Here is a 16,132-nt window from a genome sequence, read left to right on the forward strand (position 1 = left end):
TGAAATCAGCAAATGGAAGAGTGTCATATTATATAACTTTAAATTCATAATATATGTTAAATCAATAGTATGAATATCTACTATCTAATAGTAATCAATCATCATATAAGTCATGACGTAAAGATGATTACAATAAGTATCCTGTGCCATGAATCATGATATCAAAATAAGTATATAATGCAAACAAAAACTACAAGTCTCCAAGAGTCCAAAACAAAATGCCAAATGAATGATCAATGATCATCCCCCATCTTGTTGCCACGGGAGACATCCCAACATCCTCCCGCACTTAAAGGGGATGTAGTCGCGTCCCCCCGCACCCAAAGAGGACGTAGAGACATCTTGCCGTCTCCAACGGAGGTGGCATCGCCTGAGGTCCCCCTATCTCGAGTGCGTCCTAGTCTTGGGTGCGGCCCGGTTTTGGTGGGGGGACACATCCCCGTGTTACACTGTAAATAAGTTTGATTGTTAACTTGTACTTTGTTCAGTCATTAATTCCACTTTTCCCAAAAGGACCAATTGTAGTTAGCATAGACTTAGGATAATGATTTATGATCATATCATAAAAATCCTCCTATGTCTACTAGGGAATACTGATGCAAATGTTATCGCAACCATTATTCATTTTAATGATCTTTTGATTCATTTTGAAATTTTTTCTCTTTTAGAGACTCCACAAAATTGAAGATGTGACATGAGGTCAAAGTTGGGGACATTACACAGCCCCCCAAAAAGACCATGCATCCCCTATGCAGGAACTTTTTTAGACTTGAAAACTTCGGGAAAACATCCCCTACAGCACAACCACCTCTATCACCTTCTCTAGGTCACTTGCTATATGTCACATGGTGTTAGATCCTAATTGCAACCTTTCATTTTGTGAAATACGACACTTATGAGCACTAGCAGGTGTGCGCACGAAGAAGGGTTCTAGGAGGAGCTCTTCAAGCTTGGTTTCATTGTTTTGAGCTCCTTTCTCATGGTGCTCTTTAACAAGGTTGTTTGTACTGGCTATCCTATTCTTGGTCGACACATCATCAATATGATTCATAAGACCGGGTCAGTTTCAGACCCGCATGCAAACAAAAACTATAGGACCATCATGATTGTGCATACCTTTGCCAAATTCTATGCCACAATGCTAAAAATAACATTGTTTCAAGGGAGCTTGATCAATGACACTGTCGGGCCAAGGGGAAGGCTAGTTTCAGTATTGATTTCTAGACCACTAATCATACTCTACGAGCTATCATTGAGGAGGCTCGACATCGCTTAGAGAAAGTTTGTTGTTGTCTTGTGGACTTTTGCAAGGCCTTTGACTCTGTTTCTCGAAAGGATCTCTTCTAGAGACTAAGAGATATTGGGCTTCCCGAGACCCTTGTGACTACTATTATGAGGCTTTACGGATGTGTGGTTGGCAAGTTTAAAACCAAGCAAGGTTTCTCGGATCCTTTTCAGAGCACCATCGGAGTGAAGCAGGGTTGCCCTCTCTCCCCCGCTCTCTTTGGCATTTATATTGATGAGCTAGAATCCTTCCTTCAAGATTTCTTACCTCCTGGGGATAGTTGTTTGTTACCTGCACCAAGACCTAATATCCATTCCGGTTTTTGTTGACGATGTCATCCCCTGAAGGGTTCGAGCAGCTTCTGGATGGTTTTTCCTCCTTTTGTGATACGAGACAGTTAGTTTTGAACTTGGGCAAGAACCAGGTTATGGTCTTCAACTATTTGAAGACCTCTCATCCCAACTTTTATTGCCAAGGTCAGCAGGTCGAGATCACTTCTTCTTATACATATTTTGGGGTCAAGTTCTCATGGCCCTATTTCATTTTGAGACCTCCCATGCAGCCAAGGGTTAACAAGGGTCTATCAGCTGATTGGATTCTCATCAGTGTTTCTGTAGCCAACGGAGTGATTGCTGTCAGTGTTTCTGTATTCTGTGGCCGACAAACTCCTTCGGGAAGGTTGGGCGGATAGTATTTATATCTCGTCTGGGATCGTTGTAAAGCATCTTCTATGATTCATCTTATGAAGCATAATGTATACGAATATAATTCTGCTATCCTGTTCCATTGTCTGTATGCGTTGATTTCTTTACCAGTACGGTAAACATTTGGTGTCGTTGCCTTATGAACCTGGAAGGTGGGAGGAATGAAGATTAATGCCAAATCAGCTTAACAAGGATCAAAATAAGGTCAAGGGAAAAGATGGAATCCGTACTGCGCAAGAGAATTTAATTCTGGCACACCAGGCCGAACGCTGACGGAGACTTCAGAAGATTGCCGACGGAAACCGGAGCGCCGAAGAATTGTTGGAGGTGACTCGGCAACGGGTGGAATTGGTGGAAGAAGCACGGGAGGAGTTCTTGAATTTGTATTCACCGAGGGAAGAGAATTCAAACGGAAGAGCATCGACTCGCACGGCTCGCAGTGCCGACAAAGCAAGAGCGTGAACTCTTCGTCCGGGATATACTTCTGCAAGGGACAACTTCAAAACACCCTTCTTCACCAAGGTTCACAATTTTTGAGTCTAACGGTGTGGGAGAGCAGTCCACCGATGTAGGAGTGCGGTCCGCCAGTGTGGGAGAGCAATCCACCGGTGTGGGAGTGCAGTCCGTCGGTGTGGGAGTACAGACTATTGGTGTGGGAATGCAAACCGCCGACGTGGGAGTGAAGAGCGTCAGTGTTGCAGAACCGAGCAACCCCTGTTTACATAAACCAATTGTGATGGCGGGACCAAAAGAGAAACTACCAAAGTTCAATGGCGATGGTACGGCCGATCCTATTCGACATTGCAAAACATGTGAAAAGATCTGGAAGGCAAATGGGATAACTGATGAAGACGAATAGATGAGGCAATTTTCGACCACCCTACGAGGCATAGCAATTGATTGTTTCACTGATACAGATCCACAAAAGCTAAACAATTGGGATAACATTAAAAAGGAGTTTCTGGTAGAATTTAAACTGTTGCGGGATGATAATGAAATTGTTGCAGAGATCTTCAATACTAAGCAGGGGAAGAACAAAACCGTCCGCATTTATGCCAGGAAATTAAAAGACTTGATAAAAAAAATGGAAAGTAAGCCGGCAGACGGACTTCAGAAAAGATGGTTCGTGGAAGGCCTACGCTCGAAGTTGCGGAGGAAAATGAAAATTGTGCCACCGTCGTCATACACGGAAGCTTATAACAGAGCATTGGACCTCGAAAGTGAGTAGAAAACAAAGAAGAACACTAGCTCATCTGATTCTGATGACGACGAGCCTGCCAGAGAAGATAGCAGCGACGATGAAGGCAGTAGTAAGAAGGTCCACGCTTTACAGAAGCACATGATCCGCATGATGAAGGAGTTTAAAAACATGCAGAAGGAGCCAAAAGGCAGTGAGCTGTGGTGCACAGGGTGTAAGACCGTTATACTAAAGGATCATGTCCAAAAAACTAATTCTGTGACATTTGTCAGATCATGGGCCATTCGACAAAAGAGTGCCCCTTTAACACAAAGACAAGAGGATCTCCGCACGTGCTTCTCACACAAGAGGCTTCCCCGTCGACCAGTAGCAGAAATACAAATAGCGCAAGTGCCAACATCCAAAGGGTACAGGAATAATAGTAGAGGGCAAAATAACAACAATGCGAACAATAACAATAATAATGGGAGCCGAAGTCGAACACAGTATGATGCAAACAGACGGTCAATTGTTCAATGCTGAGCATGTAATTTGTGGGGTCATTTTGCGCGGGATTGTACAGCGGCAAACACACTGAAATTATTATGCAGATGGTGCGGACCCAGCGACCATGAAGATGCCAAGTGCCCAAAGTCTGGAGTAAACTTGATCACTGTCGGCACGGATGAAGAGGAGGTTCTGGCAATTACGCAAAAGTAAGCAAAACTGCCGGCAGAGGAAAAAAGAAAATTGGAGGAAGCGCAGGTGGAAATTGGAAAGGCATCGTTAGCAGGGACATCTCAGTTGAAGGACATCACCGGCACCTTGGCAAGGAACTTCGCAGAACAAAACATTGTACGACAGATCTTACAAACGGAGATACCGATCAAGATAAGTGACCTCCTTCTCACAATGCCCTAGTTACGGACAGCCATTCTTAACCATACACCGTTTTCGAAAGCAACGGAGGACATAGGAAGGGACAGTAGGGAAGTGATGACAACAGACCTAATGCTGCTAGCACTCACGTCCGGACAGCATCCGACGTTCGTCGAGATGGGGATTTTGGGAAATGTTCTGACAAACACAATTGTCGACAGAGGGCCCGACATGAATGTGTTGCCAGAGGATACTTAGAAGAAGTTGAGAAAGCCGACGCTTTGGCCACCTACATTCCAGTTGCTCACGGCGGACCAGCACGGGATCAAACCGTTAGGAACCTTAAGGGCGCAACCGGTAACCATTGGTACGCAACCATTTTTATTGGATTTTGTGGTATTTTATTGAAAAGAAAAGGATATGATGCTATTCTCGGACGGACTTGGTTGGTGCACGCAAAAGTAAAACATGATTGGAAACGAAATACCCTATCAATGGAGCGCGGAGGCAAAAGATTCATAATTGACCTGCACACACAAATGGTAGGTAAGGAGGCAGCATCGTCAGATTCAAAAGGTGGAGGTGATAGTGACGACGAAGGAAAGAGGAGAACGGAACCGGACGACGGAGTATTGACACTAGAAGGAGAATCAAATGATGACGACCTAGACTCAGTGAATGGCCTTTACCATTGGCAGATAGAAGACTACGAATTGTTTCCAAGTTGTAATATGTTAAGGGTCGACGAAGGTGAGAAAAAAGAGGAAAATGAGTGTCTGAAGGAATACAAAGTAGCGGAAAAAGGAAAGGCGGTTACTCCTAAAACTAAGGGGAAGAACATACAGTCCAAACCCAGAAAAAAGAAAGATCCCACCATTCGGTACACGGTGAACAGACCGCACAGGAAGAAAAGAATGCATCGTACCATAAAATTACTTGAAGGGTACCGACGGCAAGGAAATAAGCTAGATACACGACGACCGCAGGCACAGTGGGCGACGGAGGTGACACAAAACAGGCATAAGGTGTGGCATGACAAACTTAACAGGTTTTAGCCGAGGCAGTTGGTACTCAAGTATGACGATCGAAATGAAAGCAAACAGGAAAGGTTTAAGGCAAGATGGGTTGGACCATATCAGATCCGAGAGGTCGGCGACAATCGAGTCGTAAAGTTGGGGACGTTAGACGAGCAAGAGGTACCTCACGCAGTCAACGGATCCTACCGTGCCAGGAAGATGCCATCGCCGTCGCCGTCACAGAATGATCAGATGATTCCCTTGTCGTCGTCGTTACAAAATGGCGACGCCTGGAGGCAAAATTGAGGTGTTGTTTTTCTTTTGGAAAAAAAAAAAATTTCTTAAAAAAAAAAGATAAGTATCCACGGGCTCATCTCGCAGACTGCGCTCTGCAAGCAGGATGTTTTGCAGACACCTGTCCCGCGAGCATTTCCCCGCGGACTGCTTGCAGAGACCTTTCCCTCCCGCGTGTCTTTTTTGCGAGTTACCTTTACTTTTCCGCAGATCTTCTTTTTCTCTCCCGCGGACTCTGTCTTCTCCACGTGGTTCTAATTCTCTTCCACGGGCTTGTTTCATTTCGCACATGGTGCTCGTCTTCTGCAGAGTCTGCTGCTTGCTTCCCGCCGGTTACTTGCCTCCGCGGTTGTCTGTCCTACCCACGGATAAAGTACTTTCTGCGGCTCTACCTTCGCATTATCTTCTGATCCTTTCTTTCCACATCTCTGCGAATTTTTTTTGGTTGTTCACCCGTGGATTCTTCCTTAAACACTCTGACTTCTCAGGAGGTGCAGGCAGAGTTTTTGGTGCAGCATACACGATTCACGTCATAGCTTTTCCGAGTGATGAGCTTCTGTGTTTTCCATAGACTTCATCTCTCTCGATTTTCCCCAGGGGTGTAGCAGACCTGTAGGTATGAAGTAAGCGCGCCACTGTCTTTCGGCATAGGTCTGTAGCAGTAACATAGGCATTCATCCGGATTGCCTTCTGGTAAGCCGCGAAGAGGCAATTGCCATCGGCGTTGACATCCTTGCCATGGAAAAGCAAAAGAAGGGTACAGCCGCAGGCATTCTGAGCAGGATTTTTCCCCGTAAACTCTGCTTAGCTCATGGGAAGAGGGTTGGAGGCATGCAAATCAACAGCCTCAGACTGCAGAGAAATTTCAATGGAAAGGCTTGTTTGTGTATTGTTTCTCATTGCCAGAGGAGACGTTTCAGCGAAAGATTGTTGGAGTTTTGTTTCTCATTTGTGGAGGAGAGATTATTCGAGTTTGTGTAGAAGATGGGTGTGAGAGGTTTTCTTACCAATAAAAAAAAAAAGGACGATGACATATTCAAGTTGTTCGAAATGAGTAGCAGATGATGCCAAAGGGAACAGGAAGCATCAATGGTTGCCAGAAAGAGTGTAGAATCAGTAGAAAATGGCAGAAACAGTGTGTTCCATGCAGTTTTGTGTGGGTTCCGGAATGCAAATTTGGTCTTGGCGGCGAGGGGCGCTGCCCCTCGACCCTACCGAGGGCATTGCCCCTTGGACCCCCAGTCGTTGCGGATATCAGTCGTGGGAGTCTGACCAGTTGAGAAGAGTTGAAGTTGTTGCAAGCACAGACTTTCTGTGTACCAGAGGCACTAGGAGTCGATGTTGGCGGGGAGACTATTTTGGTGGATGCATAGAGAGCTCGGGAGGAGCTAATCATCCAGTTGGAGGCAGTGCAGCGCCACTTGGCTCAGGGTACCGAGGAATTGAAAATAGAGAAAGCAGATTTATCTTGTTGTAATTAGTCCGTTAATGTCTTTTGTTTGTTAATTTGTCTCAGATATTTTGGTAGTCATCAGGAGACGACTTTTCTTTTTGGGGGGGATGGTGTCAGCCGACTAGATTGTCGTCGGTGTTTCTGTAGCCAATGGAGTGATTGTCGTCGGTGTTTCTATATTCTGTGGCCGACGGACTCCTTCAGGAAGGTTCGGCAGATAGTATTTATATCCCGTCTGGGATCGTTGTAAACCATCTTCTATGATTCATCTTATGAAGCATAATGTATGCGAATATAATTCTGCTATCCTATTCCATTGTCTGTATGCGTTGATTTCTTTACTAGTACGGTAAACAGGGTTTGGGTTCACTTGCTATGTGTGAATGACAATGCTTCAAACATCAATTCCAGGACACACATGACTAAGATGACCCTTCTAGACTCGTTGGTTAGACCAACTGTCTTCTACCAATCTACCATTTAGGGGTCGTCTCTCCTGGAGTCAGATTGGGCTTCGGTTGAGAGAATTCAGACCCTCATGCTTTGGCATATCCTCAGATGTCATCAATCCACTCCCCATAGTATCATTTTGGCAAAGTTTGGTGCTCATACCTTCATTCTTAGGACTATCTTTGACCTGATTTAGCTTATTCACAGGTTGCGGGACTTTGCTGACTCCTTAGAAGGCCACGACAAATATTCCTACTTGGTATATTGCTCCTCCACGGTGGTTGTCGTGTTTGGCCCTGCTGGTAGAGCTTGTTGTTGGTTCGCTCAGGTTTCGTCTCTTCTTGGCTCAATTGGGGTCTTGATTGATCGTCCCCCACCCTTTCGATTCTCTTTGGATGCCCCCCGGCTCACCTCCTTCCCTCTCGACAAGATTTGAATGGGATTGTCAAAGCAAACATCTATAGACAATACACTAGCACGACTTGGATTACCCCTATGGGAGGTCTCCAGCTGAGAATGGCTTTCTATGTTCAGCACTACATGGATATTCAAAATGAGACCATTGTTTTCCCTTGCTACCTCACCCGCCTTTGGACCCATGCTCTTCACATTGCTTTGGGCTTAATCAAGGTGGGTTCGCACCAACTTCACATCCAGACAAACCATCAAATAGCCTCAGAGGATAGGAATTGTCACCTTTGTTCTCTTAGTAAGGTGGAGTTTGAGACACATTTTATCTTTTGTTGCCCTATTTACTATGAAATCAAGTAGAGATTTTACTACCTGTTTAGAGACTGTGAGATTCTATCCTCCTTCAGATACACTAACCAACGGTGCCTTGCGCTCCAAATGCAGGAGGCCATGCGGCTCTGGGCCCACTTCGATCTTCAATGTCCGAGACAAGATTCCCACCATCATCACCTCCTTCGCTCCCATGCTTCTTGCTCAAGGAATGAAGAGGTCGCTTGGTCATCCCTCCACTTCTTAGAGTCACACCTAATCTATAAGACCTCGTAGTGGTACTTGTACTCACGTTCATCTCAGGCCTTATCCCTCAATTCTTGGTTACTTATCGCCTATGGGAAATACTTAGGCTCTTCATGCCTCTTGTTCTTACGTCTTGTTTTGTCCTTGGAGACACCCAAAAAATTGGCAAAGACCTAAACTACACAATTTTGATCAATCAACACAAATTAAGGAGGAAATCAAAGGAACACAATAGACTTTCAAATCAAGGATCACATTAGATCATTAATCATCTATCAAATCAATAAAACCTAAATCAACTTCAAAAGAGGAGAAAAACAATTCAAAATCATAAAATGAAATTCAAAAAGGGAGAAGGAAAAAGAAAAAATTTTGAAAATAAATAAAATATTTATTAAAACGATAAAGTCATTTATCCTCACAAAAGTAAAAAATCCCCCTTTTACATTTTAAGGAATCAGAAAAATCCTCATTTATCCTCAAATCTAAGTCTGTTGGACTCTTCCTCCTAGTCTCTTATGAGATATTTTCAATTTCACCTACATCCTTCAGTCAAAGGTAAAATCTTGATTCTTACCCCAACCCCTTCCGAAATCCTATAAATAGGAGAGAAATTCAAGAGCTAAGGGACCCAAGTTTTAAGCATCTGCACTATAAGCACATTCTGAGTTATCATCTTTTTAGCATTGTCATTATAGCAAATTCATATCATTTTGATAGCATTTTAGCTTTGCTTTCATGTTATTTAGTATCATTTAGGCACATGTTTAGCTCATTGCATGCCCATTTTGATAGCATTCCAAGAGTTGTTACTCGCATATAATCTGCATTATAGTCATAGATCTTGCATGCATTCCTATAGGTCTGCATTTTAAGCATACTCCCGTTCTAGAACTGTCATTGAGATGCTAGTCTGAGAGCTTTCTTAGCGATTAGTCAGGGAAACATGGGACGTTTGTAGAGTTTACATTTTGACAATGATTTCTTGAGGTTAGTTTAGTTCGTTGTCATTTTATCTACACTCTGCATTAAAGTCTTATGAATACGTGAATATACTGTGTACAACTTACCATGAAATCTAACAACTATCCACGGCTAATGATTAAAGTTGGGCAATAAGATGGATATGCTTATACAAATCAAGAACAAACATGATATGACTTGTATGATTAGAACTTGATTTTTTTGTCAAAAGTTAATAAAAATTCTAATGAATGATTTCTATGAATGGATAATGAAAATCTCACAATTCAGCTACAAAATAAGGGTCCACCGATTAACACTTTGAATTCAATAAAACTCGTTCTTTATGCATGAACCCTCTATCTTTACCATTTAAGGCAAGAAGCTCTAAGGCACTAAAATAAGCTACCTTCGGCCCATTATTACATGAAAAGTGATTTGAATCAGATAACAATACTGCCAATTGAAAGGGGCTTGTGCAACCATGGGATTCTAACAATTGATAGAGGTCCCCATGGAGAATTGGCTGGCTAAAAACTACTCTAAAAGCCTGCATTATACCAAAGGTCAGTACCATGCTTAATTTCCTCATCCTGTAAGTTGATTGAATAGATGTTAATTAATTCTAATATGCTCTCTCTTTCCTGTCAGGGGAGGAAATAAATTCTGTAAACTCTTTAGTTAATATACTCATCTAGTGTTCACTACGATTCCATTTTGTAAAATTGACTCTTGCATTGGATTGCTGCTAAAAACTAAAATAAAATTTGTTTCTGCTCCCTAGAAGTTGGTATCTTGAACCTTTAGCACCTTGTATACTCATATTAAAAGAAACCAAAACACCATAATATTTTCCTTTCTAGATAACAATCCCTCTTATATAACCATTATTAATAATATATCTACATGAACCTCTGTCGAAAAATACCAAGAGCTTCCTGCAGCATTGGATATTATATTGTATAGAATGCGAGTGTCAATTCCAGCCTTCGCTCCAAGTACCATTGCTTCCGCTGCTGCTGCTAAATGCACACCGGCAAGTAATTGATTGACCATCTTTACCTTGCTGCACCACAAACGCAACGATTCAACATCTTAAAATGGTAAGAATAGTCAGAAAAAAAAAAAAAAAAAACACTCCACTATCACTTTACACAGCTCTTATTATAAATATCCATGTTTACTGATTTCAGCATTTACAACTATCAAACCTCTCAAGAGTACTACAGGTTAAATATGAATGATAAACCAAAGCTGAATTTACCAAATTGCTTGAAAAAGTATGCACATGAAAGAAGATATCGAATTCAGAAACAAGAATACCAAAAGTACAAACCAGTGAATAATAAAATTTTAAATGCTTGAAACTAACCAAATGTCAAGATGTAAACTGGCTAAGGGCATATAATTCAGCAAAATAGAAGACCTGAATTGTGTTCCTTACAGCATTGTAGATGATGCAAGTTCTGAACTATTATGGAGCACACAAATGTAGCAAAATCAGAAAAGGATTCTGATAGCATGTAATATTTATCTTATCACTGCTTCCAACACCCTTAGTAAGCATTTTGGGAAGCAAAATAGAAATAAAAGTTGAAGGCTAATGGCTACAGCAAGGCCCATAAACCAGCCATCAAATGCATATAGCCATGATAAATCAATGGGCTGTGCAGATGAATACTCAGCAGCTGTAGAAAGCCAACTGATGTGGATTTTTTGGCACACAATTTGGTGTATACAATACCACATAAGCAAAGCACACTTTTGTAGATTTTCATTGAAATTGCAAAAAATCGCAACTTAATTCAATTATTGACAAAGAAAACTAATTGTGCCCATGAAATTGAAAGGAATTGACATTTAGATTTACAAAAGGCAATGTTAGCAGACGCCCCTGTGACAGGTAAAATTTGTTAGATGCAAGGCATTTAAAACCTAATTCTATGCAAGTCAAATAAATGATGAAATTTAATATAGTCCTAGCGGATTAAGACATGTTATATTCAAGAGTCCACAAACTAGACACCTCCAGCAAGAATACTAACATAAGGTTGCTCACAAATTGCAGCCAGATACTAATTTAAAAATCTGTAAGATACCCAACAGTTATACCTCAAATTCATTGTCACTGGAATGTTTTATTTTCGCAAAAGTTAATGTTTTCTGTGCTTTCTCCAGAATTTTCACTTTTTTGGTATTTTTGACGATATATTGAATGGAAATACAAAGCTTGAAATTCAATTGCAGATTACCACTATGCACATACAAACTTAATTTTACTAATGATTTTTCACTACTTTCACCAATGGAAAATATACAAAACAAATTTGTGCATGAAAATTCAATCAAAAACAATTTATAAGAAACTTGTAAGAATTTCACATGCATGTAAAATATCCGAGATTCGACCTCAGCCTTTAGGAAGTAATCACTGATGGTTTCAAGATATCACGAACTCTGAATTAAGGCACCAAGCAACCAAAACATGCCTCCTTAAAGTCTAACGCTGCCCAGTACCAAGTGTAGCCTCTGTTAAGGTTTTGCCAGGATCACTGCAAACGTACTAAGCACTGCCATGTAGTTGGTAGGTGTGTTCCAAATAACAGTGATCTCTTATTTATATTGAGAATAAACTATGAAAAGACATGTCCCTTCATGGGACATGTCTATTCGTTAATCAAATGATTAATATAATAATAAATTTAATCATATATATATATATATATATATATATATATATATATATATATATATATATATATATATATTATATTAATTTCTATTATACACTTATATCTCATATATATAAGTTTATCCAACAAACGCTATCAAACATCAACGCTCCCTCTTTTCTAGGGAGGATAAACACAAGATAGATATTACACCATTAGTAATATTAGGAATGACAAATTTTAAGGATATCTTTGATAAGAAGATATCCACCATTTTAATATCACATTTGATATCAAGATTAGTGGTCTCGTAGAAAATCAACACATGATATTCACCAAGTACTCAAATAAGGTTTGATATCACATCCGATATCATGAGTATTGGTCTCCTAGAATACATGATATTCACCAATTACTCACTAATGTTTGATATCACATCTGATATCATGAGTATTGGTCTCCCAAAATATCAATGATATTTACCAAATACCAGTGTAACCCGGGTGCGCGCACCCGGGTCAAAACCCCGGCGCACCCGGTGCGGGTGCGTCACGCACCCGAGTACCCCCGCCGGGAGTTTTTTCTGCTACCACACCGATCAAGCACCCGGGGGGGACGCAGTGCTTGGGTGCTTCCAGGGTGCTTGGGTGCGCGGGTGCTTCCTGGGTGCTCGCGAGGTGCTTCCTGGGTGCTTCTCGAGTGCTTGCAGGGTGCTTCCTGGGTGCTCGCGGGGTGCTTCCTGGTGCTTCCCGAGTGCTTGCAAGGTGCTTCATGGGTACTCACTTTGATATGGCTATGATACATTATTATTATTTCATTGTTTCATGCTATTCGGCTCATTGTCATCATGAGCATCTTTATGATATATGATATTCATAGAATCATATTTGAAGAATGAATTTTGAATCTTGCATCTTGAACTAAGTTGATTTGTTAAATGGTCATTAGTAATGGTTATGAAGTTTCAAGTTTCAACTTATGGTTTGTGAATCACATTTCAATTTTCTCTTTTCATTGTATTCAACTATATTTGGTATGTTAATATTATATAATATATTGAAGTATCATTTCATAATTAGCATTTTCAGTCATATATAAATACTATGCAACTCCCTCCCTCCACTCCCCCTCCTCCCCTACCCCCCCACCTCCCCTCCGCTCCCCCACCGCCACACCCCCGCCGTCCCCAAATTGAAGCTTTTTTTTTTCCCGCACCCGAAACTCGTCCCGACGTCCCCCCGCACCGCCGCACCCCCGCGCTGGGGTAACACTGCTAAATACTCTTTGAGTAATGGCCTTCCAAAATGTCTAGATGTAAGATATTCACCAAGTACTGTGAGTAATGGCCTTCCAGAACATCAATTCGCTTGACATTCACCATGTACTCCGTGTAGTGGCCTCCCAAAACATTAATTTGTATAACATTTACCATGTACTCAAAAAATGTTTATGAGATATGTGCACATGCATTCTTATAATGCTGACCATATAAACATCCATCATGCAAGTATAATCTATCATGATCTACATAGACATTGTAAGATATCCATCATTACTAGAAAATTCATTTATTATAAGATCGTCACCTTTCAATAACTTTTGCAAATACAAGTGACATCATTTGGAAGTCATCACTTCCTCATGATGTACACAAGGGATAGGTCTATTAAAACACATAGTCACAAGGTAAAATCACAGTCACAAGGTATATTCATGAATCACAGTCCTCTTGATTGCTACAATTTATTGATCAATGGAAACTTTATTTCAACATGGTTTACTTCCTCTAAATCAATATGATTGAGATCAACAAAGGTTGACTGAATCATATCCTCTATATGTTCCCTCTCTTTCAAGGTTACCTCTAATGAAATGTCAGGCTCCCTCTGAATCTGAATGTACCTCTTCCTGCAATAACATTCTCGAAGGAAAAGATCAAGGCAAATGCTCATATTAAATTTTAATAATGATCAAAATGTTAGTAATTTAAATCATGCCTATTATTAACAACATAATTATAAAATAATGCTTTATTTTATATTTTCAATAATAATAAGAATTTCATAATATTAAAAATATATACATTTGTATAAATAAATATATATGAACACATACTTTAAATGTGAACACATATTTATGAAATAAATATTAGAAATGAGAAATACCTTATACCCACTTTGTATGGTTGGCGCTTGATGCCTCTATATATATACGCCCATATATTATGAAATAAATATTAGAAATTATGTACACCTCCCGATCTCATCGTACACATCACATCACCTTAATGTATTTTCTTCTATCCTGTTGGAACCACCCTTAGTCATGTCTTTGCTTTTGCACTTCAAAGGAGTATTTACTACTCAACCCCAATATCTAATATCGATCCACGTGTTAACCGTTCTTCCTATTAGCGACAGACAACCTATCAAGGCTCATGTACACTGAATATCCTAGTTCATATATGAAATCCAAAATGGATATATTTATGGCAACCTCTGATTTCATCCAGATAGTTTCGTAACTCTTGGCCACATTCAATGGCAACGTATGAATAGCTTTAATGGCCAGTTTAGTATTTGACTACTACTAGAATAATTTACATTGTACTCACACTGGTGGTGATCAATTGCACAATATGATGCTCCAATATTTAAACCTCTTGAAACAAGAATATAAAGAAACAATTTTCCCGACCACCAAAATAATCTTTTATTATTGTGCAAATCGATCCAATGTTGTCATATCAATACACATCCCTATGTTCTTCAGCAATTGTACAAAATAAGAAAATGATGCATCAAAGATTTAGTTTCAGTTCATGTGGAAGTTCTTCATTCTGAATAAATAGTTTTGCATAAGGAATGATCAACCCTTAGAATGATGATTTTGCTAATATCAGTGGGAAACTTTCCCCTAGAGTCCCGCTCATTGTATGCAATTCAAGACTCAAAATGTTGACCCGTTTCAAGATGTAATCGCTCCACATTGGCTCCAAAATAATCCCATTTAATCCAACAAAAAAGAAAATGATTGTTTTGTTTCTTCACATGATAATTGGCTCTCGTCATTTGCTTTGTTGAACACTCACTAGTTGCTTACGACATCCCTTTGATGCCTTAGCAGACCAAAATTGCTGAGAATGTGAAACAACGAAAAAGAAATAACTCAGGCCAATGTTTGAAACTCCATCAATCCTTGAGTTTACAAAAAGACAAATAGACAAACTCAAACATAGCGATAACTAGGTAGCACTTATAGATGATCATGTACATGGAAGGAAAGTTGTTAAAACTACTTGATGAAATAATTTGTACACAATATGACCCTTAATCGTCACAAATTTCTCCAGGAAGTTCACACACCACAAGGAAACAACCATGCCGCCTCCAATACAAAAGTATCCTCTTTGAGTGCCATGACAGTAGACTCCATACAATTTAATGGTAGATCATAGAGAATCTGCTTACTTAGATCTTATTGAATCTCTTGAACTTGGCTTTGATACCATGTTAAGGTTTTGCTAGGATCGCTGCAAATGTACTAAGCACTACCATGTATTTGGTATGCGTGTTCCAAATAACAGCGATCTCTTATTTATACTGAGAATAAACCATGAAGAGACATGTCCCTTCATGGGACGTGTCTATTAGTTAATTAGATAATTAATATAATAATAAATTTAATCATTTAAATATATATATATATATATATATATATATATCATTATTATATTAATTTCTATTATACACTTATGTCCCAATTATAACTCATATATATAGGTTTATCTCACAGAAGCTATCAAACATCAACAGCCTCTAAAGAACAACTCGCAGGCAGAAATATTATTGTCGTCCTTTAATCTGATACAGAAGCAGCCTCTACATTCAAATACAGCTCTTATAAATTATGCAATCTGCAATTAAAAACAGTCCCCAAACTTTGTCAATTATCTATAATTAAACGCTGAAACCTCCTCTAAAAATGCTCTCAATTTATAACAAATGGATGGCTCTTAATGATGCCAACTCCAGGTACAATTTCGCTGGATAGGTTCACCAGTTCAAACTGCACAAAACTCCAAAGAATTCACCATTCTTCCAATCTGCACTTACTCAAACCGTAGGCACAACTCAAATACACCAAATTCATCATGCTCAATAGAATGATTTTTTCCTTGCATTTACAATTCTCAAATGCATATTGGCTAGAGGCTTCTTGGTCACACTTTTCATAGCTTATAAAATAAATT

General features: G+C 40.0%; 1 protein-coding gene across 3 annotated transcripts in view; it reads right to left on the reverse strand.

Annotated features, from left to right (window-relative positions):
* LOC149575521 (ketose-bisphosphate aldolase class-II family protein) overlaps positions 1–16,132 on the reverse strand; it is a 392,222-nt gene that overhangs the window by 227,988 nt on the left and 148,102 nt on the right. For all 3 annotated transcript variants that reach the window (XM_089815285.1, XM_089815286.1, XM_089815284.1), the window contains exon 9: positions 10,137–10,274. In XM_089815285.1, the coding sequence (XP_089671411.1) occupies positions 10,137–10,274 (138 nt within the window). The remainder of the gene's footprint in view (positions 1–10,136; positions 10,275–16,132) is intronic.

Source organism: Cupressus sempervirens, chromosome 2 (genome assembly GCF_028749045.1).
Source record: "Cupressus sempervirens isolate cs-2001-9-10 chromosome 2, ASM2874904v1, whole genome shotgun sequence".
NCBI lineage: Eukaryota > Viridiplantae > Streptophyta > Pinopsida > Cupressales > Cupressaceae > Cupressus > Cupressus sempervirens.